Below are 25061 nucleotides of genomic sequence, written 5' to 3' on the forward strand. Positions count from 1 at the left end.
TAGAGATTAGTAATAACCTTGTTAGTTTAGCAATTGTTAGTTCAATGAATGATGTGTTTTTGCTTATAAATAAATTAGTGAATTGACATGTTATGAGAAAGAAATAGTACATACCTTATATTTAACCTAATATTTGTTTATTGTTTTTTTTAATAGATTTGTGAATTGAAGCACGAGTTTAATTAGCTTGAGGACTACATATTGAGCTCAAGTGGGTAGTTGCTATATTGGTATGACTTATAAACTTTACTTAGCTATATTTTTTACTATTTATCCATTTAATAAAAGTTTATTCATGAAATTGCAACTTGTGTATTGTTTAATTGCAAATAAATACAACAATATATAGAATACTTGCATCATCATATGCCTAGATACCCGTTCAAGGCTTTTTCTCATTAGGAGAAAGTCTTGAATAATCCCCGGTTAGGACTGTTCTTGAATGTGTACTCTCACTTAGGTGGTGAATGTATGTTTTCTTTTCTATTTTAAGGAACATCTTGGCTTACCATTTCCTCACTATGTTCTCTGGGTACATATGTGGGTAATTAATTATCTACATCGTGTACTTGGAGAACTAGGGGGAAATGCTGCCGGATTTTCCTTAAAATTGGAAAGTTGACATACATTCACTAGTGAGAGTAGACATTCAAGGATGGGTTAGGTTGGAGTGATAAGGACCCTTTGGAAACATGCATTTTTCACTATATGAATGGTATATTCACGTTTCATACTTGAATTTGATTTACATAAATTATGTAGCACTTACACATTATAAATTATATGTTGCTATATATGTTTAGAGACAATTTACTAAATGGAGAAGGATCGTGGTTGGATGTATGGTAGACGCGATACATTGGAATTTTGGAATGGGGTTCAAGAGTTTTGCGAGAGGGCTTTAGCTTATCAACACAAACTGGGTGGAAAAGGCCTTTATTGTCCTTGTGTTGATTGTAATAATGTGAATGTGGTAGATAGTGTTAAAATCATTAGAGATCATGTATTATGTCGTGGGTTTAGGCAATTATACCATGTGTGGATTTGGCACGGAGAAAGTGGAGAGTACAGTGGGGATCTTGATCGGAATGATGTGCGTGTTAGAAGCAATGAGATTCATGTGGACGAGTGTAGACACCCATTTGTGTCTCCCCAAAACCAAACCCAGTGATGAGTGCCTTTCACGTCGAATCATAATCGAATGAAACGAAAGTGTGGAAAGGTCTAGTGTTGCGGAAAGTTTTAACTCTCACTTCTTGATAAAGCCTAGGGACTTGTCTCAATGTACGGTCGATCTCGTGGTCAATGAAATGAGTGGGTGGTCCTTGAGACCTCCTTAGCATCCACCAAATCTAAGAAAACAATTATCAATGACTAGCAAGAGAGTAAATGAACAAAAGCAAAGCAACAAATCCAATAATAACACAATAAGAGTGCAAAATTACCCTAAATCAAATCAGAAATTTATAGCCTAAACTTACACTAAGCAAGTTAGTGGGATTTAAAGGGTCGATCCTCAAGGAAATGAAGTATTGCACAATCAAGTGAAATCAAGAATCTATTGCAAGTAACAAGGGGTATTTTGATTGGTTTTTGTGAATATCAATGATCAAATTAACTACTACAAAGATTGAAGCAAGATAATTAAGAAAGTTCAAACTAGAATAAGGAATGAAAATTTAAAATTGAGAGAAATATGATCAAATCACTAGGGAGAGGGGGTTCCAATCATGATCAACTAGGAAAACAAGGATAATCAACATGGATTCATGCCAAGGAATACAAATTCTACTCAAATAATTCATTTCCATGCAATTACTCAAGTAAATTATGAATTAGATCCAACCTAAACTAGATCATTCCCATGCATCTAATTTAGAACTTCAAATAATGGAATAACAGGTGCACATCAATAATTCCAAGAAATTCAAGCACAAAATCATCAAATCAAGGCTAAATCCAATCCATCATCAATATGATCCCAATCAATCATTATTTTCACCCCCTTCTCTAGCTAAAATCTAAGCTAGAGGAAAGAAGGTAGCCATCACATCTACTCTAAGCAAGCATTCAATCTTAACCAAGCTAAAAATAATTCCATATTAAAGAAAAAGTAATCAAACAAGATTAATCAATGAATTAAAAAGAAATCAAGATTACCAAGAATAATTAAACCAAATACCAAAGTAGAGTAAGAAATTACTACCATTCAAGTTGGATTGAAGAAGAAAACATGAAATTCTTTTATTGAATTAAAGGAAACCTTGAAGAAATTTGATTACAAAGATGAAATTGAAGATTGAAACACTTTCTCTCTCTATGTTACCCATAGTTTCTCTCCGTAAAATATTCTCAATAATATTGGAAAATAAGCTCCCCTAATAGTTTAAGATAAAGACTATTTACAGTGCATACCAAAATTCGGAAAAACAGTGGAGATCCCTCTCGAGTAAGGTCGCGCCCTCTCCAATCTAGGTACGGAATACAAAACCCAGAGAGTCACGCCGGCGGCCTTATGCGCCGCGCCTGCGGGTAAAAGATGGAGAGGCCGCTTTTGGCAAACATGGGAAAATATTAAATCAAAGAGTAGCTCCCCGCGATAAGCTAAGGAGAGCCGGGACCAGCCTTCTACAGTTTCAACCAAGTGGCACTAAAAATCCCTGTCCACGCCCGCGGCTTCTCTTCCTTAGCTTATTTACTCCTTAAGCTCCAACCATAAGTGCCAAAATCCTGTAAAACAACAAAGAAAAGATAGAAAACATACAACAAAAAGGATAAAAGGCGAGGAAAAACACGAGAAAGAACAAAAGTAATAAGAATAAAGGTACAAACGACTTGAGAAGGCTCAAACAAATGATAAATGAGGGAAAATCCTTGGTAAAAAATAATGAAATAGTGGCATAAATGCCACTAATCAACCCTCGCTTGGCTAGGCCAACGCGAGGCTAGGTCTATGGGCGTTGACTTGTCATTTGAAATATTTTCTCGTCTGCTCGATTCATAAAATCAACTCGGCTTTGACGCTCTAAGCTTTAAATGGGATGTCGTTTCGATTCGATTACTCGATTGGGTGTAACCCAAAGGGTCCAATCAAGATTAAATTATAATATTAATTATGCATTAATAATATTGGAAGCGGCCTCCAGCTAGGCATTCCGATCACTTGACCTCACAAAATAATTAGCTTTCTAATAATTCTGAACCCTCTATCAGAATAATACACTTGTTCAAAGGGCACCATTCCTTTTAAGAATAAGATTCATCACCGTCAAATTCATCATAACTAGCTTCTTTAGAACCATATTCATTAGGGTCCTTTAATTCCTCTTTCTCATAAACTGGATTAGATTTCAGTTTCTTCTTCCCTTTACTAGCTACTTTCTTTTTACGCGCCTTAATTACGGCTTTCGACCGCGCCTACATAAACGCGAATATGTGCAAGAAAAAATCAAATATAACTCACAACCATCACTAACCAAACACATCATCTTTTAAATTTATTAAACAATAATTCACTAATTATGATCCCTTGTTCTTCCTCGCTCGGGATTATTTCCTCCTGCTACGTTCAAATGAACGCTATATAAATGGGATTTCCCAACTACATACAATTTTGTACTATTATATATTCATTTAAAAAACCAAGCATAGCTCAGACATTAACATATTCACTATAGGAATATCTTCAACAGTGAAACCAAGAATTGGTGTCAAGAATATTGACAGAATAACTGCAAATGACTAAATTTGTGAGTAATTGAATCATGACAAATAAAATGCAAATGCAATTTGACCCACATCGATTCGATCCTATGAATGGAGTGCACCATAAAAAAATCCCTTGACCCCTTCGTAGTATAAAGGATCTTTGCAAAATCAATTTCAGACAGATTTTCTTCCCACAAAATGCAATGTACAATAAAGTAATTAGAGAACAAAGCTTCATCATGAGAGAGCAGATGACAGGCCACTTACAACACATTTTAGGACATTCACCTTCTGTATCATACACCACGGACGACATTTGGGCTGAAGAAGATTCATCAATAGACGTCCTCACAAGATCCGGGAGAATACAACCTCCCGTTTCAACACAACCTATGCCTACTGTACAACAAATTCCCATACCTATCATCGAAGACAATGACATCGTTAAACAATTCAAGAAGACAAAAGTTGAGATGAATGTATGGAAGCTTCTGGCAACATCTCGAGAACATAGGTTGGCTGTGATGAATGCCTTGGACAAAATCGGGATAGATTCTGACACTACTCCTGAGGGACTAGCTAACTTCCTCACGAGTGATCTCCCTAGTCCAATTAATCTAATCACCTTCTCTGATAAAGATTTACCCCCGGAAGGTGACAAACATTACAAAGCAATAAACCTCACGGTAGTCTGCAAAAGAATGAACGTTCCCATGACTCTTGTGGATAATGGATCGGCTATTAATGTCTGTCCACTTAGGACTGCGAGGATGCTCGGCATAAAGGATGAGGATTTAACTCCGTCCACACATGGAATAAGAGCTTACGATAATACTCGACGTCAAGCTCTTGGCAAAATAACCCTAAATGTGACGGCAGGAGCAATAGAACATGCTACTACTTTTCAAGTGGTAGACATCAAAGCCTCATTCAATTTGTTGTTAGGACGCCCTTGGCTCCATGATTTAAAGGCCGTCCCTTCATCTCTCCACCAACAAGTGAAAGCCATAGTTGGAGGAATACCCATTACCATTGATGCTTCGCCAATGAGGATCAAATCAATAGAGAATCCAATCATTAATGTAGAGCACGACGAAGATGATGAAGACCTATGGGGCTTTAACGAAGAAGTCTCCTTAATCCAAGAGGACGAAAGGACATCTCTTTGCCACGACCCCCATTCCGACATGATTATCAACACTATGCTAAAGAAACAAGGACACTTCCCTGGGATGACCTTAGGAAAGAAGAAGGGGATAACAAAATCGATAGAGTCACCTGGCCTCCCTAAACTAGATACTTTCGGACTTGGTTTCGAACCGACTCAGAAAGATCTCAAGCGAGCCCAGGACAAATTGAAAGCACGTAGGAACGCTCGCATTCAAAAGAAAGCAATTCCAATGGACCAGTACCCTCTTACGCTTAATGGTCAGTTAATAAAATAAGGAGAGGACTATCCATGCCATGAATTTCCCGAACCAGTTGTTGTAAATGGCATACGACAACTAGGATTCGAGATTTTCTTGGATTGCTATTTTACTGACGAAATCCCAACTCCCGTCCATAAGGAGAAAGCACCTCCATGCTTTGACTTTAACGTCATGGGATTACTGTTTGGGCGAGAAAAGATTGAGCCAGTTTATGAGGAAGATAACTCCTCACTCATTCAAACGGTCCTACAAAGTGAAAACTTCAACCCCTCAAAGATAATTACTCCAGCTGAAGGATTATTGCAAGGGTGGCGCAAGACTATCAAGGTGACCACTCCGAGTGGGAGAAAGATATCAATCACGACAGGACAAGGGCCAATGTTTGAAGAATCGTCAAAGTCAGAGTCAGAGTCTGAGTCAGAGTCTTTCCCTTTAGAATCTTCTGGGTCTTTAGCTATAACGCCTCCCCTTCCTATTTCCTCTCCTAGGATAGTTAGTGATCCAGTCCCTGAGGACATATCGCTCTTTGATGTAATGATCTCAGAGTATAATAATATCGCTCATTCTCCTTACTTCTCGTGTTCTTCCCTAACCCAAGACGATGAACATTGCTTAGCTAACGATGAAAAAGATAACGAATTTATTAAAGCAATGGAAACACTTGAAAATAAAACACCAGTAATTGAAGAGACTGAAACAGTTGACATCTCAAATGATTCAACTCATAAAAGAGAAGTTAAAATCGGACTAACATTGAATAAACAAGAAAGAACCGATTTAATTAACTTGCTTAAAGAATTTATCGATGTGTTTGCTTGTTCATACGAAGATATGCCAGGCATTAACAGAGAAATAGCTCAACACACTATACCATTAATCCCAGGAATGAAACCGGTAAAACAAAAGTTGCGTCGAATGAAACCCGACGTAGCACTTAAAATAAAAGAAGAAGTTCAAAAACAAATAACTGCAGGTTTCATCAAGGTATCCAAATACCCCGAATGGGGCGCCAACGTCGTCCCAGTTCCAAAGAAAGACGGAAAGGTAAGGATGTGTGTCGACTATCGAGACCTAAATAAGGAAAGTCCAAAGGACGACTTCCCTTTGCCACACATCGATATTCTGGTAGACAACACAGCAAATCACGCGCTTCTCTCATTCATGGACGGATACGCAGGGTATAATCAGATTCTCATGGCGGAAGAAGACATGGAGAAAATAACTTTCATCACACCATGGGGCACTTACTGTTACACGGTAATGCCATTTGGGTTGAAAAACGCAGGTGCTACTTACCAACGTGCAGCAACTGCCTTACTCCATGACATGATGCACAAAGAAGTCGAAGTATATGTCGACGACATGATTGTGAAATCAAAGGACCGTCCAGGCCATCAAGTAGCCTTAAGGAAATTTTTCGAAAGGTTAAGAAAATACAATATGAGGTTGAATCCATCAAAATGTGCTTTTGGAGTCACCTCAGGCAAGCTCTTGGGGTACGTCATAAGCTCTAGAGGAATAGAGATAGATCCAACCAAGATTAAAGCAATCACGTCAATGTCACCGCCCAAGACCGAGAAAAAGATTCGAGGATTCATTGGCTGGTTGCAATACATAAGCAGGTTCATATCAAAACTAACAACGATATGCGAACCAATCTTCAAAAAGCTCAAAAAGAATGTACCAGTAATATGGGATGACGAGTGTCAAAAAGCCTTTGACCGGATCAAAGCCTATCTCGCAAATCCTCCCGTATTAGCGCCAGTGCTTCCCGGAATACCTCTTAGGTTATATTTGACGGTTACCAAAGAGACAATGGGAGCCATGCTAGCACAAGAGGTAGAAAACAAAGAGAATGCAATCTATTACTTAAGTAAGAAGATGCTCGAATACGAAACACGCTATACACCACTCGAGAAATTGTGCCTCGCTTTGGTGTGGGCCACAACTAAGTTAAGACATTACATGTTGGTGCATACCGTTTTCGTGGTATCTCGATTGGATCCACTCAAATACTTGTTCGAGAAATCAACAGTTAATGGACGTATTTCAAGATGGATAGTCAACTTAGCCCAGTTCGATGTGCGATTTATGCCACAAAAAGCTATTAAAGGATCCGTGGTGTCAGACTTTCTGGCAGATTTTCCAATAGAAGACTCGACACCAATACAGGACAACGAATTTCTAGATGAAGATTTGATGGTCACCGAAGATGATACTTGGACCTTGTATTTCAACGGAGCCTCAAACCAAAAGGGATGTGGTGTCGGAGTGCTTCTAGTATCACCTAAGGAAGAACATGTCCCAATCTCAATAAAGCTTGATTTCGACGTTACCAACAATGCTGCTGAATATGAAGCATGTGTGGTAGGCATTGGGAGTAAAGAAGTTAAGGATATTTTAAGATTCCTCTCTAATCATCAATCAAATATCTAAAAGGTGGAAAGTAAGGAGTGAAAGCCTAGCCCCTTACCAAACTTATCTGGAAAATCTTACCGATCAGTTAGAGAAGGTAGAATACACATATCTACCTAGAGAAGAAAATCAATTTGCAGATGCCTTGGCAAGATTAGCCTCAATGGTTAGGATTCCCACGGATATCGAGCAAATGCCTCTAACTATCGAAAAAAGGCACAAACCGGCATATATACAGGCTATAGAAGACGACAACCCAGTCCAAGACGAAGATGAAGAACAAGAAGAAGAACCATGGTACACAGACATTCTCAACTATGTCACCAATGGAGAATACCCTCCTCATGCTGACAAAAGAGCAAAACGAGCCTTGAGACTTTTGGCTTCTCAATATGTACTCATAGACAACGAGCTACATAAAAGGGTACCTAAAGGTCGAGCCCTCCTATGTATAGGGAAGGTGGATGCACAAAGAATAATGAGAATGGTCCACGAAGGAATCTGTGGAACTCATATAAATGGCAAAATGTTAGTCCAGAAAATAATGCGAGAAGGGTATTATTGGACTACCATGAATAGGGACTGCCATCAATATGTGAAAAGATGCCCTAAGTGTCAAATTTACGCCAATTTACAGCACGTTCCTCCATCTTTGCTCTACACCTACACATCACCATGGCCATTCTCTACATGGGGAATTGACATAATTGGCAAGATCGCTCCTCCAGGGACAGGAGGCCATGAATTTATTCTAGTAGCAATTGATTACTTTACAAAATGGGTTGAAGCGCAATCATACGCTAAACTCACTGCAAAACATGTAGCACTCTTTCTCGAGAGAAATATCATTTGTCGATATGGAGTCCCACATGAAATGATAAGTGACAATGGAACTCACTTTCAAGCCGAATGTGAAGAATTGCTACATAAATATGGTATCCAACATCATCATTCGTCCCCTTATAGACCTCAAGCAAACGGAGCAGTCGAGGCAGCTAATAAGAATTTAAAGACTATCATCGAGAAAATGACAGAAAATTATAAGGATTGGCCTGACAAACTTCACTTTGCATTGTGGGGTTATCGCACGTCAATCCGTACGTCAACAGGAAATACACCATTTTCTTTGGTATATGGAATGGATGCCGTACAACCTGTCGAACTAGAAATACCATCTCTACGTATTGCGCTAGAGAGTAAACTCGATGAAGTCGAATGGACTAGGGCACGATATGAAGAATTGATCCTACTCGACGAAAAACGACTAGAAGCTCTACATCACACTCAGTGCTATCAAACTCGTATGGCTAGACATTTTAATAAGAAAGTCAAGACAAGAAATATCAAAATAGGAGATTTGGTATTAAAAGCGCTAAGGAAAAATGTTTTAGATCCAAGGGGAAAGTTTAGACCTAATTGGTCTGGCCCCTACATTGTCAAAACAATCCTGTCAAGTGGTGCAGCAAAGTTAACTGATATGGATGGCAATAAATTCTCTAACATGACCAATCTTGACCAACTTAAAAAATACTACCCATAATTACTTGAGTAGGACACTCAAGAGAGCTACGTTCGGCCTGATTCCTTAGGAAAGGATACGTAGGCAACCCATTACGGGTGCGGCCACTTTATTTTTCGACATCTCCGCGTTCCAGAATCAACAAAAAGTTAACAAAAGTCGGAAAAGCAACTGGCGTCACAGAACAGAGTCTGGCGCCAGCCAAAAGCCATTAGCGCCTGACAGGGTAAAGTCGTATCCCCTAATAAAAAATAATTACCTAATTCACTAACTAAAGTAGATAGGGAAGTAGGGTCGATCTCCACAGGGAAACAAGTCTTTTTACTCCTAATTAAATATTATAATCTAAATTATTTAAGTAACCAATATTAAAAGTTGAATATGAAACTAAACTAAAAAGAGTAAGAAAAGGGAGAAAATAATATATAAAAGGATCTAGGGCATAGGTTCAACAATAAATAATACTCCGGGGTAAAATAGGGTAATCAATCATTGACTTTGCATAAATAACATGATTAACAGGCTCTCGCAATTTATTAACCAACATAGATCTAACAGGCTCTCGCAATTTACTAGATCTAAGTTCTTATTGAAAATAGCCTTTAATATCAAATTAACATCTGCTCGATTCATCAATTTAATATTGCTATACTTTTACAAGCCGCAATTGTAAAACATTAAAACAATCCAATAAGAAATCATCATGCAATACCAACAATCAATAATAGTCAATCATCAATGCATCAATTAACCAGATTGTAAAGGGCTCTCGCTACTTATTACAATCACACAATTAAATTACCGGTATTAAATCTCATCTCTCGAATCTTGATTTAACCATTTATAAATTAACTTGCCTATTGAAACTAGACCTAAACATTAATTCTCATCTCTCGATTCTTGAATCAATATTGTCAAACTCATGCATAAAAGACAGGCCTAATCTAGTCACAGAGCATTAAATCAATCAATAGGAAATTAATCTAGCATTGATAATCAACAACAATAATTTACCCCTTCATATTATTTATTAGATCCCCATAAACCCTAGAAATTAAACTACTCACACATAATTAAATATAGACTAAGCAAAGCAATAAAATAAATCATGATCAAAGGAATAAAATAAATAACTAAGATTAAGGGAAGAGAAATCGTCACCAAAATAAATCTGGAATTAATCTAAGAAATAAGAACAAAGGTTTAGAGAGAGAAAACTAAGTAGAGAGAGAAAGTCTAGGAGAAAGGATTAAGAGAAGAAGAAGTCCCCAAAATCGTATTACGGAGGAGTATTTATACTCCATACAAAAATCCTAAACTAAAACAAATTAAAACGACTCTAAATGTCTCCTAAATAAACACGCGCCCGATCGGGCGAGGCACCGCCCGATCGGGCGCGCCTTTTTTTCACCTCTAATAACAATCTCGCGCCCGGCCGGGCGCGTCACCGGGCGCTCCTCCCGCCCGGCCGGGCGCGCCTCCGGGCGCCAGCCTTACTGGCCGGGCGAATCATTTGGGCCAATATTTGGACTTCGATTGGGCTCCAATTCTTCGGGCCAATCTGGGTTTCCTCTTTGGGTCTTGAATACTCGGTCCAAACGCCCCGGTATCACCTCTACCGAGCCCTTAATCACCGGTTCGATGGCTCCAACCGGCCCTGGGCTATAAAATCTGGTCGTGCTTCTCCAGTGCTCGTGATTGCTCCAAAATATCTCGGGAAAATACTCCAAAAGCATAAATCCCTGAAAAAGTCAACCAAACCTACGAAAACACTGGAAAACACCAATTAGTAATAAAAGTGGCTCTAAAGAGCCAAAAACACTACTAATTATGACCAAGGGACGGGGGTAAAATACTATATAAAATGAATACATCAAACTCCCCCAAGCCAAACCTTTGCTTGTCCCTAAGCAAAGATCTCATCAATGAATCAATAAATATGCTTCACCCCAATAAGTAAAAATCAAGCACGAGCGATCCAGGGTAAATCAAATAAACATGCTTCAAAGTCAACCAATCAAATCCATCCAATTACCTTTCTTCCCTAACAATTGTCAAATAGAGCAAACCACAAGAGCATATAGAATTCAAGACTAGTGCTCACACACTCGACTCTCATTTATGTGGCGAGTAAAAGATGTACTCGATCGCTCTCCAACCACCCCTTTAATGTGAACAATGCCCTCCCAACTCACACTCTCGTGTGTATAAAAACAATGAACGCTCAATCCTACTAGTCGACTCGAAATATGCCAAATCATAACTTGCATTGATAAGCAACACTTTCACATTCATACAATTCTATGCACAAAGGTCGGAAGGTCTTTAAAGCTTGTAATGTAAAGCTAGGGTAAAGGGTAGGATAAATTTGGGAATACGTGAGAGAAAAGCTATGCTTAAGGGAGCAATATCCTAATAAAACCCATGATCAAGAATAATGATCAACATCTCCCACATAACCAACTCTAACATCAACCAAATATACTCCAATCATAATAAATAAACCCAACTCTTACAATTTCACTCATAAGATATAATAATGGAGTAATAGAGTGAATAAACAAACTTTATTTTCCAAACTTGAATATTTTTCATTGAGGCTCAAAATTATTTTTCTTTGATCAACCTCCAACTAGAACATTTGAACATTTTTTTTCTTTTGAAGTTCGCTTATTTTTTCACATTTTTTTATTTCTTTGAACTTCTATTTTTTTCATAACATCATGCTTTATTTTTCAAGAAAATATAACTCTCATACTCATAAAAAAATAAACATGAACAATCAACAAAACTACTTCTCAAAATCCCACCCAAATTGTGCAAATAAATAGCACACTACAAACTCCCTCACCTCACTCACTAATAGCTCCCCCAAGCCAAGCTTGAGACTAGTAACCAATGGGGCAAAATAGGCTTGTAATGTGGCTAATAAACAATAAAAAGTCAAGACAACATGGGTAGCAAGAAGGGAACAAATGTATCTACAATATCTGGAGGCTACCTAAAAGAACAAATGCCTTCGTCCTCCACAATGTGCATAATAATGAATCATATAAACATTACTAGTAGTTGCAAACCAATACTCAAATTCATTGACATACCAGGAAAAATGGAGCTATCACACATTTCCTAACCAAATCAACTAGTCAAGCACTATATTCACAAGTAGTTGGACAAAATTGACGCATGTTAAGGTTTCAAGGCACTCAAACATCAAATCATGATCAACTAATCCATAATGCTTATCATCAAATACCAGGAGTCAAAACAATTTTTCTCAAGTAAGGGGCACAGGGAAGCATAATTTATAATTCATTGGAACGTATTTTTGTATTTTTTAATTTTTCAATTTTTTTTTGCATTTTTATATATAAAGAAAGCAATAAAGCTAACCTAGAAAGCGAAAAATCTAACCTAAGAAAACACACCAAAAATAAAATAAAAGAGAAAAAAAAAGAAAAATACCAAACCAAAATCTCCCCCAAGCCAGAATCAGACAATGTCCTCATTGGCTCGGAAACTAGCCCAGCATAGCTAGTCCTCATCATCCTCGTCCATCGAGCCAAAGCCCGCACCTCCACTGCCACCTGCACCACCTGCACCAGAAGAGCTACCACCAAAATAGTCAGCGTGAAAACTCCCCCCCGCCGGTCCCCCGAAAGGAATGTCCTGCCCGTACCCGAAAAAGGAAGAATAGTCAGAGTAAATACCACGGGGAGTGGGATCCCTACCATATCCCTGGGGTGGGGGCTGAAACCAGTCAGGGTGGATAGCGTCGTCGGGAATGTTGCCCCGACGAGCATAATCATCGTACATAGGGTAGAGAGCTCTACCCTGGTTCCTCTCTAGGTACCCTAACCTGTGGTCAATAGAGCCCACCATCCTCCTAAGGTCAGTCTGTGCATGCTCAATACGTCCTAGGGCCTGACCTATACTCTGAAAGTCCCAAACTGGGTCAGAGTCAACATGAGGGACGGAATGAGACATACGAGGTGGAGAAAAAGCCACCTCGGGCTGGGGCTGAGGTGGTGGAACTGGTGGTGGTGGTGCCTGTCCCCTAGCGTTGGCAACTAAAGCATCATAGGTATAGGAAAGTTGCCCTGGGGGAAAGGCGATCAAGTCTGGACTGGGAAGAGGAAAAATGGGTAAAGGTTGCTCGTTCCCAGTCCGAATACACCAAAGGGTGTCTGCTCACTATCCGGCCTAACCCTCCCCACATCCTCAAAATACCTAGCAGCCATGTAGGTATCTGGTCCACAGTTAGTCAGCTGGTGGGGTCCGTCTACTACAAAACCGGCCTTTTTCACCGCTATTCGAGTGATAAGGCCACCTAAACGGATAGGGGACTTGGAAGTGGTGCTGGCTGTGGCATGCCGACTCAGGTGATGAACTATGAACCTGCCTATGTTCAATTTCCCGAACCCGTATACATAATGTCCAATTATTGCTAGTTCGTTGGTTTGAGCGTTATGAGGCTCGGCCCTACCCAAGAAACACAATCCCGCAAACCTTTGCCAGATTTTCGGGACAGGGTGGTGAATGGGTTTGGTACTAGCATGTTGGGGGTCGGGGGCAGGTAAACCAGTCAAAGCAAAATATAAATCACCCATTTTATAATCTTCATGCCACTGGTGAGATAATTCAGAATTTAATTCAAAAATTTTACAAAATTCAACAAAAGTTAAACTAATATTTCTATTATTTAACCTGAAAAATAAATTAGGTCCATTTCTACTACTAACAACATGAAAAGTGGACAAAAATTCACATGTAAGTTCTCGGTATGTAGGATAATGCATGTCAACGAATTTTCTCATGCCAATATCATTCAAAAATCGTTTAACATAATCAAACAAACCATATGACTCTAAGGTAGGGCGGTGTAACCACCGAGAAGGGATTACCTCACGACCGACCAAATGCTCCAAACGTTCTTTCTGTTCCCGGCTCACGATCCGGATCGTCGGCCAATACGGGAGTTGTAAGTCTGGGTCGTACTCCTCCCTCGAGCTGGAGCTCCTACCAAAAATTGATCTTGCTCTCTTTGAAGCCATGCAGAGAAATGGGTCGAAATTTTTTTAGAATTAAAACTGAAAAATTTTTGTATGAGAGTGAAGAGGATGAGGAGAGAATTACAAATATATAAAAAGTTTTGAATTTGGATTGGTAATGGAGGAGAAATCTTAGAGAGAAGTTAGAGAAAATTTGAGTTTTAGAGAGAGAAAATAATATAAGAAAGAAAAAATGAAGAAAGAAAGAAGAAGAAAACCGCGGAACTTGGCTCGCGCCCGGTCGGGCGGTGGCTCGCCCGATCGGGCGATCTGATCTAAACTCAAACTGTTTCTCGCGCCCGGTCGGGCGCCAGTCGCCCGGTCGGGCGATCTGACTATGCAAAATTCCGTAGTCGCTCGCGCCCGGTCGGGCGCCATTCGCCCGATCGGGCGATCTAACTCCCTGATTTCCACCTTGCTCTCGCGCCCGATCGGGCGAGGCTTGCCCGATCGGGCGGACAAATTAGTCCGTAAACGTCAAAATTCGCGCCCGGTCGGGCGGCTCTCGCCCAGTCGGGCGAAATTTCCTATTTTAAAAACACTGCTCTCGCGCCCGATCGGGCGAGCTTCGCCCTGTCGGGCCCGAGACTAATTCGGGGAGAGCTAATTTCCCTCTGTTCTCAAAAAGTTGTCTAACTCTTTTCCTTCAAACCTGTACAAATACTCATAAAACTAATTAAATTCCCTCATCTCTCCTCACCTAAGAAAACGAAAATAAAAACTGGTCTTAAAAAAACATTAAAAATACGGGTTGCCTCCCGCAAAGCGCTGGTTTATCTAGGTCCCGCACGACCTTCTTACCAAGTACAATTCCTAAGACCCTTGGCCCAACGCTTGATCGGGTGGTTTCTCACCCGGTCTAGCGATGTTTAAGCTGCGATGCGGCTTCCTGACATGTCCTGTGGGACGCCAAGTCGCCTTATCTGGTGGATCCTCCACGACTTGGACAGGGGGATCTTCAATGCTACGCACTAAAAACCCTTCTTCGATCGAATGTTGCTTCAAATTATCATTGTGTTCAACACTTGCAACTCGATCTGGCGGAACACTTACCGTAGGCTCGATTCGCACAACTTGCTCTATCGGTTCCACTTGTTCATCCTCGAAACCAAAACCAACATTGTAGAGTGCTCTTTCTATTGCGTCGACTTCCTTCTGCCATTTGTCTATCTCATCTGAAAAGGATGCAACACAAGATACCGCCTCCAAGGGATCTTTTCCAAGAGCTTGGGGCTTATTAGAATAATTTACAACCACATTAACACTGAAACATTTCTCCTCAGTCGTGGAGCTTTTGAGGGTGTTATTCAGATTAAAAACCACTTTATCATCCCCTACAGATAGTGTTAGCTTACCACTTCTAACATCTATGACTGCTCCTGCAGTGTTAAGGAATGGTCTACCCAAAATAATTGGGGTTTGCATATCCTCAGCCATATCAAGAACAACAAAGTCTACAGGTATATAAAATTTACCTACTCTAACGGGGACGTCCTCTAAAACGCCTAGGGGGTATTTGAAAGAACGGTCGGCCATTTGCAGAGTTATATTGGTAGCTTTCAATGTACCCATATTTAACTTAGAACACACAGATAATGGCATAACGCTAACACTAGCACCCAAATCACATAATGCATTATCAATCAGAAGATTACCAATATGACAAGGGATAGAAAAACTACCCGGATCTTTCAATTTAGGTGGAGACTTATTTTGAAGTACGGCACTACACTCTGCAGTGAAAGCTACTGTCTCTACCTCACTAATAGACCTTTTTCTCGTCAAAATTTCTTTCATAAATTTTTCATATGAGGGGATTTGTGTGATCAATTCAGTAAAGGGAACTGTTACCTTCAAATCCTTAACCACCTCCAGGAACTTACCAAACTGCTTATCCAAGTTTGTCTTCAATTGACGATTGGGGAAAGGAAGTTTGATAATTGGCTTTTGAGCATTCTTCTCTTTGTCTGGAGTAGCCACCTTCTCCGGAGTTTTACCCTGCAATGTAGGATTAGATGTGTTAGTATTATCTTCTAGCCCTGCAGGGCTAGCAACTACATTGTTTGGTTTAATGGAATCAAGATTAGCATTATTTAATAAAATAGGTTCATCAACTCTGGGCATAGAGGGCCCTTCATAGTTTGAACCACTCCTTAGAGTAATCGCAAATGCTTGATCCGTAGGCCTAGTCGGTTGTGCCGGCAGGGCTCCCTGTTGGCGTGCTTGTAGAGTAGCGGAAAGTTGCGCAATTTGATTATCTACAATTTTGTTATGCGCTAGAATTTGATCAATTGTCGCATCTCTGCTCTCCATGTGCTTTTGCATATTAACCAACATTGCTCTAATTTCCCCTAAAGAAGGGTCTGAAGATGAGGGGGGTTGTTGTGGTTGATTCTTTTGGCCAGCATTGGGATGATAGTATTTCTGCTGCTGTTGCTGTGGCACCTGTGGTTCTTGTGGTGGTGGATTTTGAACATTAGTGCTCCGGTAGGAAAGGTATGGATGATTCCGATACCCAGGATTGTAAGTGTTGGAGTATGGGTTATTCTGCCTATAAGCTTGGAAGGCATTAACTTGCTCCACGGAACTCCTGCAATCCTGCTCCCAATGACCTACAATACCACAATTTTCACAGAAAGCCTCATTAGAATTATTATTAATCGCAGAAACATTGGCTACGTTAGCAGTGCTCAGATTATCTAATTTTTGACAAATAGAGGTCAGTTGAGCTTGCAAAAAGGATACAAAGTCGACGCTATGTTTCCCCTTGTTAGCAAATCCTCTTGGATTCCCATATTGGGAATTGTGTATCGCCATGTCTTCAATAACCCGACCTGCGTCATCAACATTAAGATTCATAAATCTCCCACTAGCTGCAGAGTCTAAAATTATTCTAGAAGAATTTCCAATGCCGTTATCAAAGGCTTGGATTAACTGCCATTGTGCTAAATTGTGGTGAGGGCATTCTCTTTGTAAGTCCTTGAACCTCTCCCAAGCCTCATATAAAGACTCATCGGCTTCTTGGGCGAAATTCTGAATCGCACTCCGTAGTACTGCTGTTCTCTCTGCAGGATAATATTTGTTATAAAAATTCAAAACAAGAGTTTCCCAGTCAGTTATACCAAGCGTAGTTCTATTTAGACCATTAAACCACAATTTAGCTTTTCCAGTTAAAGAAAAGGGAAAGAGAATCTCCCTGATTTGGTCTTGAGTGACCCCGGCTTGCCTTATGGTGTTGCAATATTGACAATAGTCGGCAATGTGAAGATTCGGGTCTTCACCCTTGGCTCCACTGAATTGCTTCCTCTCTATCATCGTTATAAATTGAGGCTTAATTTCAAATTGAACCCCATCAAGAGCCGGAGAGGGAGTGAGATGTGGAAAATCCGTAAGCTTTGGTTGTGAATAATCACTAAGTTTCTTTGGAACCGCCATCTCTGATTCTGTGTCTGATGATGCCTCTGAATTGCTAGAACCAGTTGGAGAATCTCGGTGATTATTGTTATTATCACCAGAATCCGCCAGGATTTGCTTGTAGAAGTTTTTCTGTCTATGGAAGGAACGTTCGATCTCAGGATCGAATGGGATGTAACCTGATCTGGAACACCTGGGCATAAACAAAAACTAGAAGCAAATATGAGATTTGTCTCAGAGAACTAACGCTCTCTGAGACAAAAAGGGAAATAATCTAAACTACAAAAATAATCAGAAATAAAAATAAAACCGTCTCCCCGGCAACGGCGCCAAATTTTGACAGGGTAAAGTCGTATCCCCTAATCAAAAATAATTACCTAATTCACTAACTAAAGTAGATAGGGAAGTAGGGTCGATCTCCACAGGGAAACAAGTCTTTTTACTCCTAATTAAATATTATAATCTAAATTATTTAAGTAACCAATATTAAAAGTTGAATATGAAACTAAACTAAAAAGAGTAAGAAAAGGGAGAAAATAATATATAAAAGGATCTAGGGCATAGGTTCAACAATAAATAATACTCCGGGGTAAAATAGGGTAATCAATCATTGACTTTGCATAAATAACATGATTAACAGGCTCTCGCAATTTATTAACCAACATAGATCTAACAGGCTCTCGCAATTTACTAGATCTAAGTTCTTATTGAAAATAGCCTTTAATATCAAATTAACATCTGCTCGATTCATCAATTTAATATTGCTATACTTTTACAAGCCGCAATTGTAAAACATTAAAACAATCCAATAAGAAATCATCATGCAATACCAACAATCAATAATAGTCAATCATCAATGCATCAATTAACCAGATTGTAAAGGGCTCTCGCTACTTATTACAATCACACAATTAAATTACCGGTATTAAATCTCATCTCTCGAATCTTGATTTAACCATTTATAAATTAACTTGCCTATTGAAACTAGACCTAAACATTAATTCTCATCTCTCGATTCTTGAATCAATATTGTCAAACTCATGCATAAAAGACAGGCCTAATCTAGTCACAGAGCATTAAATCAATCAATAGGAAATTAATCTAGCATTGATAATCAACAACAATAATTTACCCCTTCATATTATTTATTAGATCCCCATAAACCCTAGAAATTAAACTACTCACACATAATTAAATATAGACTAAGCAAAGCAATAAAATAAATCATGATCAAAGGAATAAAATAAATAACTAAGATTAAGGGAAGAGAAATCGTCACCAAAATAAATCTGGAATTAATCTAAGAAATAAGAACAAAGGTTTAGAGAGAGAAAACTAAGTAGAGAGAGAAAGTCTAGGAGAAAGGATTAAGAGAAGAAGAAGTCCCCAAAATCGTATTACGGAGGAGTATTTATACTCCGTACAAAAATCCTAAACTAAAACAAATTAAAACGACTCTAAATGTCTCCTAAATAAACACGCGCCCGATCGGGCGAGGCACCGCCCGATCGGGCGCGCCTTTTTTTCACCTCTAATAACAATCTCGCGCCCGGCCGGGCGCGTCACCGGGCGCTCCTCCCGCCCGGCCGGGCGCGCCTCCGGGCGCCAGCCTTACTGGCCGGGCGGATCATTTGGGCCAATATTTGGACTTCGATTGGGCTCCAATTCTTCAGGCCAATCTGGGTTTCCTCTTTGGGTCTTGAATACTCGGTCCAAACGCCCCGGTATCACCTCTACCGAGCCCTTAATCACCGGTTCGATGGCTCCAACCGGCCCTGGGCTATAAAATCTGGTCGTGCTTCTCCAGTGCTCGTGATTGCTCCAAAATATCTCGGGAATATACTCCAAAAGCATAAATCCCTGAAAAAGTCAACCAAACCTACGAAAACACTGGAAAACACCAATTAGTAATAAAAGTGGCTCTAAAGAGCCAAAAACACTACTAATTATGACCAAGGGACGGGGGTAAAATACTATATAAAATGAATACATCAGCGCCAGACGATGGAATTGGCGCCTGGCACCAGACCTCAATAGCTGGCGCCAATCTGCAATTACTGACGCCAATTCAGTCATAAAATCTGGGCGAATTTTGGTGTTTTTCGGAAAATTTTCGACTTCCGTACTCGAAAGGTTTCCGAAAATTAATTTTTTCGGTTTTTCATTGCTTTAATAAAATAAATTTAAAGTAACAATTTAATTGAAAGATGAAATTTCATTAATGAAATAAAATTGCATTGTTAATGAAATTTAAATAAGGCTGAAATAAATTAACTTTAAATAAAAATTAAGAATCTAATAAATCTAAAGCTAAGCAATGGTCTAGTCTTTCTTCTCCTTCTTTGCTCTTTTCCAATTCTTTTCCGTTTCCTCTTCTTCATCCATTACTTTAGTTAGTAGGCATCCTTTAGAGGACCTACATTAAATCTTAGAATAGATTGTTTCTCCTTCAGCTAGCACTCCATGCTTCTTTTCCACCCAAGCCTTCTTGTCTGTAGCTTTCCTTTTCCCCTTGTCTTTAGTAGTACTTTTCTTCTTAGGCATTGTAGGTGTCTTGAACTCAATTCTTGCACCTAAGCGTTCCTTGGCTGGTGTCACCTTGTCAGCTAGACGATTCTTCACAACGGTTCTACCCAGATCAATTGAAGACTTCTTCAACAACCACTTCTTTACATCATTAGGTAAAGAAGGGGGAACCTTTTGAGTAATCACCTCCCATAAAGGTCTAGCGCTCCAGTAAGTGTCAAATTTACCTACTTCTTGAGATATGGGATACTCATAGGGAGGACGAAGATCCCCGGAAGGAATATTTTGAAGTAAGCCATATTGTCTCTTTACTCTGCAGGGGTAATAATATGTCATGCGAGACAAGCTTGGAAGACGGCAGAAAGGTTGCTTGTTAACATCAACCATCCTTTTTATTTTCCACCATGGGATGACCCACTTGATAGCGAAATCACGTGATTCAAAAACTTTCTTCCACCCATGGCGCCCAATTTTAGGGATGCGCTTCTTTCTTCTCACAAAGCAAGTGGGCGTATAACTTTCAATGTCGTCCGGAGGGCTAATTAATCCTAGCCTCTCCATTAGCCACATCTGTAAAAAATTCCAATGCAAATAAATTAATATTACAATACAAAAATATATTTTTTGATTTCTGTAATTAAAAATATTATTTTTCTACCTGTAATAAAATTGGAGAACCGCGAAAAGGTGCTTTTGGGGCCCTTTTCAATTCATCTAGACTAATCATAGTCTCTCCAACTATTAATGCCATTGGATTTCTCCCTGATTCAATTTGTTCTAGCACAGTGGTTATAATTGATTGACCCTCGTTAATTTTACCACTACTAAGACAATATTGATTAAGCATGCAGAATAAGAACGCCCTTCTTCTATATATGTGAAAAGACTCAGAAAGCGGCTTATCAAAATAATAGCGTGCGAATTCTTTTAAGTTCACCACATTGCCATCTACTATTTTTGATAAATCCCTTTCCTTCAAGTTAAAAAAGCGCTCAAAATCCTTATAGTAATATGCATCTACTCTAGGGATTACTACCAGGTCTATTGCAGGGAAGCCTAAAATAGCACCAAATTCCTCTGGCAAAGGGCTAATTTCATCATACCCTATTCTAAAACAATGTGTATCAATGTTCCAATATTCTAAAGCGGTATGTATGAAGTCTATGTCTAGATCTACCCCTTTAATGCCATATATTCCCCCCAAGTGAAATAAATCCAATTCTTTTCTTTCTCTAGCATTAAGAGATCGACACCATTCATGAGAATATTGGGTGAAGGTTTTAGTGGCTAAAGACATGATTATTATTTTTTCTAAAGAGAAGAATAATTTTTTCGCTGGAATTATGTGAAGAATCGGCTGAGCAGGGGGCTATTTATGCTCGAATTACGAGGATTTTCAATCTGAATGAAATACGGAATCAGCGTCAATTGGCATCAGCCACCCAGAATTGGCATCACCCATCTGCTATTGGCGCCACACGCTAGCAATAGAGCCTGGCGCCACGCGCCAGTGGCTGGCGCCAGCTGGCACCAAGTCAGCAGGACAGCCGCACGCGCTCAGTTTGCGTTTTGATATTAAATTGGAGTTGGTTAATGACTTTATGGCCCCGTTTTAATTTCTTCTAAATATTTTTCTATCCTTTTATTAATTAATTAAATATAGCAATTATTTTTAGATAATTTTTATTTTCTTTTGGATTTTTCCTTTTTATTTTTTCCTTTTGGGGGAGAGAGTCGGATAATACCCTCCATCAATAATGAAAATGACGGAATTTTTGCGCAAAATTGTTATCACATTTGCACACACTAACATAATAATAGATAAATTTACAATAAAGTACAAGTGTCTAAATAACAAGTCAAAGGCAAAGTTCTATAAAAAGTCAAAATAAAATGCATATACAGAAATAAACTACGGCGCCGGAGGACGTAGGCCCATCATTCCATAAAACTGCGCCGTCCGAGGAGTCACCTCTCCACCAGCTCCGGCCTCAGCACCAGCTCCAGCCTCCGTAAGAGGAGGGAAACTCAAAACAGGACCGCTCCAACCAAGGTCAACCTGAGGCTGAGATCGCGGAGGCTGCTGCGATGACGAGCTAACCTCGTACATCCCACCACCTCTGAAAGCCGAGGTAGCCTCTCCTACCGGTGCAGCAGGAGCACCCTCAGAAGAAGACCCTGAGCCCTTAGCAACATCGGCTCGAGCAGCCTCAGAACGACCACCTCTACCTCCTGATGAAGTGCGACGACGTCTCGAGCTAGACCTCGCCGGCTCTCTCCGCCCCTCAGGCCTTGTACGGGTGTGAGAAGCAATCGGCTGACCCTGCAAAAAGAATTAAATCAGAAACAAGGTAAAAAACTGAAGCCATAATGCAGATATAATGAGTAAAGAAAAGTTACCTCTCGGACAGCGTCGTCTCGACGACAGGTAGCCGCGTTCCTCATCCGGACGAGTTGGCTCCGGAAGGCATCTATGCATCGTGCCATAGCCGAAACCACCTCGCGTGAGAACTGTCAAGGAAAGTTAAATCGGTAAAAGTGCATGATAACTGAATACAAGATTCTGAATTAGAACTAGGCTTACCCTAGTCTGGTGACGAGGAATCGACCGCTCCACGAAGCGCTCGCCCTCAGGAGCTGGAGAAATCATCTCCTCGATCGGCCCGTACATCCCCTGGTAGTGGATGGACATACGGGGTGGCACAAACTCAGTGGGACCATCCTGCTAAGACAGAAAGAAATCAACAAGGTATCACTTGGGGGCTACTCAGCCAAAAACAAAAGTTAAGGATCTTACCCTCACATCCTCGGCCGGTACAGGGGCTGGAGCTAACAAAGGAAGTAGCTCCTCAGCATAACTCCGCCCAAGGATCACATGGGACCGCCAGAGGGAACCAGACTCCTCAGCCATGCTCGACAACTCTCTCTCGTCAAACATGTGACGTGGTGGAGGAGCAGGAACAACAAAAATATCGGAAGAGTGCTGTCTAGCAACTCTCTCTCCTAAGTACGCAACCGCTCCATAGGTCCCCAAAAAGTAGCGACGCTCAGCAGAGTACTGTGCGGCTAATCCAGGGACTGTCCAACCACCCCATGGTCGGTATACTACCTCAAGTCCCTATAAGAATACCAATCAGGTAAGAACATGTCTAAAACATCGCAGAAGAGCAAGATAAACACTAAAAAGTCGTACCGAGATGATCCGACTCCGGACACGTGCGGTAGACAGGTCCACATGGTGGCCGCCCCAAGAGGCGCTCACAGGATACCCCCTCGGCGATGGTCTCGCCGGCGCAATGGAAGGAAAGTACTCATAGAACCAGATCTACAAAAAAGGTTAACGCATGAGTGAATGCTGCTTAACATATAGGGTTAAACTTTATAGGGAATAATGTTTACCTCTACGACTTTCCAGAAAGCAGACAGAGCAACATTCGTCCTAAAGGACCGGTGGCGACACGAGTCCCTCAGTGCGCGAACGAAGTCAGTATAGGCCAAGCTGGCCCAGTCATAAGTCCCGATCCGCCGGAGATCGCGAACAGCAGGAAGGTAGTAAAGCAATGTCCTACTACCCCTGTCAGGGGAAAATGTCCCTGACAACAACATCAGCACAAAGATGCGCACCCGCTGCTCTCGGGTGGTCGCATCGTCATCAAGAGCCGCCGCCAGCGTCGAGCGGCGAATCCCTCTAGCGCTGAACTGAGTCGTCTCGACCTCAGCTCGGGCTCGAACAGCAATCGGCCCCAACAGTTCCTCGACCTCTGGAGAAAAGACGTCGATACCGCCGTCGAATGGCAGTGGCACAGAAGAGAACTCCAGTCCTGTGATGAGACTGAAGTCTGTAGGAGTGACCATCATCTCACCCCATGGAAAATGAAAGGTGTTGGTGGTGTTCAGAAGAACTCCACCGGAGCGCGTACTACGTGGTGACCCCCGCTGGAGGCAACCATAGCCTCGGAGGTCTCAAACAGGGCAACCAGTCCGCAAGACTCCCATAGGAGTCTCGTCTCTCGATCTTTGGCGATATGCATCCTATACAAATCGCCTAGACCATCACAGCCAGAGCCGTGATGCCGTGTCCTCCCAGGCTCGGTTCCCCGTCTCACCCTCTCAGAAATGTGGTGGACAGGGGCAAAGAACAAGGTCTGCTCATCCCACTCTGGGAATTGACCAAGCGAAGTGGACGGTGTAGTGTCGTCCTCCACGGGCTCATGCTCCCGTCTAGTGTTTCGGGACCGTGAACCTGAGCCTCTTTGTCTAGCCATGCTACATTGTGCAGAATCATCATAAATTAAGGTTCTATAGTATCTAAAGGTTCGCCTAGCCACATGATACTATGTTTGCAAAAACAGAGTACGTAGTACTAAAACATAGCACAAATTTAAATTGAGCATGACAGCATTTTTTCGAGCAATCAAACAATTTCTTGCAACACTATAGTGATTATTGTGACAAATTGAACAAGAATTGCTAGCAAAAACATCAAGAACGGGTCGCATTGTTCTTCACGACCTTAAGAGGTTCAACAATGGCGGATTGCTCGTTTCTTCACCAAATTGAGTCAAACAAGTCTCAAATTACTCCCAAGGCAATATACAAACATAAACAAGCAATTTCATGGCATAAAACTTGATAAACAAAGCAAATTGAGCATTATAAGTTTCGAATTTTCATGAAATTCGTGAATGAACATGCCAAAAATTCATAAAAACCGGTGTGAGTTGGAGGAAAACTTACATAGATCGGGAATATGGATGAGAAGAGCTTTGATTTGCAACAAATTTGAGCGAATTCGGTTGAGAAAAGAATGAGCCACGATCAATTGAAGTTTCGACTTCTTTCGAGCAGCGTTCGCAACAAGCCAGAGCACGAAATGAACTGAAAACTGGAATTTAAAGTGATTCCCGTGCTGGCGCCAGTCCCTAGGCATTGGCGTCACATTCTGTGCTTGGCGCCAGACGCCAAAATCAGCGCATGGCGCTAATGCCATAAGTCTGG

General features: G+C 40.7%; 1 protein-coding gene and 1 non-coding gene across 2 annotated transcripts; one reads left to right on the forward strand and one right to left on the reverse strand.

Moving 5' to 3' along the window:
- Window positions 1-3246: 3246 nt before the first annotated feature.
- On the reverse strand, window positions 3247-22974 carry LOC145627874 (uncharacterized). Its single transcript, XM_081680218.1, has 6 exons — window positions 22861-22974; window positions 22648-22785; window positions 22464-22574; window positions 22293-22386; window positions 3643-3731; window positions 3247-3417 (listed from the first exon to the last, which is right to left on the reverse strand). Exons 1-6 carry the CDS (start codon window positions 22972-22974, stop codon window positions 3247-3249), a joined length of 717 nt encoding a protein of 238 aa, XP_081536344.1.
- LOC145629638 (small nucleolar RNA R71) lies at window positions 17071-17177 on the forward strand. Its single transcript, XR_014111799.1, has one exon. It is a non-coding gene; the product is annotated as a small nucleolar RNA R71 (small nucleolar RNA).
- Window positions 22975-25061: the final 2087 nt, after the last annotated feature.

Source organism: Chenopodium album, chromosome 4, assembly GCF_948465745.1.
Source record: "Chenopodium album chromosome 4, dcCheAlbu1.1, whole genome shotgun sequence".
NCBI classification, from domain to species: Eukaryota; Viridiplantae; Streptophyta; class Magnoliopsida; order Caryophyllales; family Amaranthaceae; genus Chenopodium; species Chenopodium album.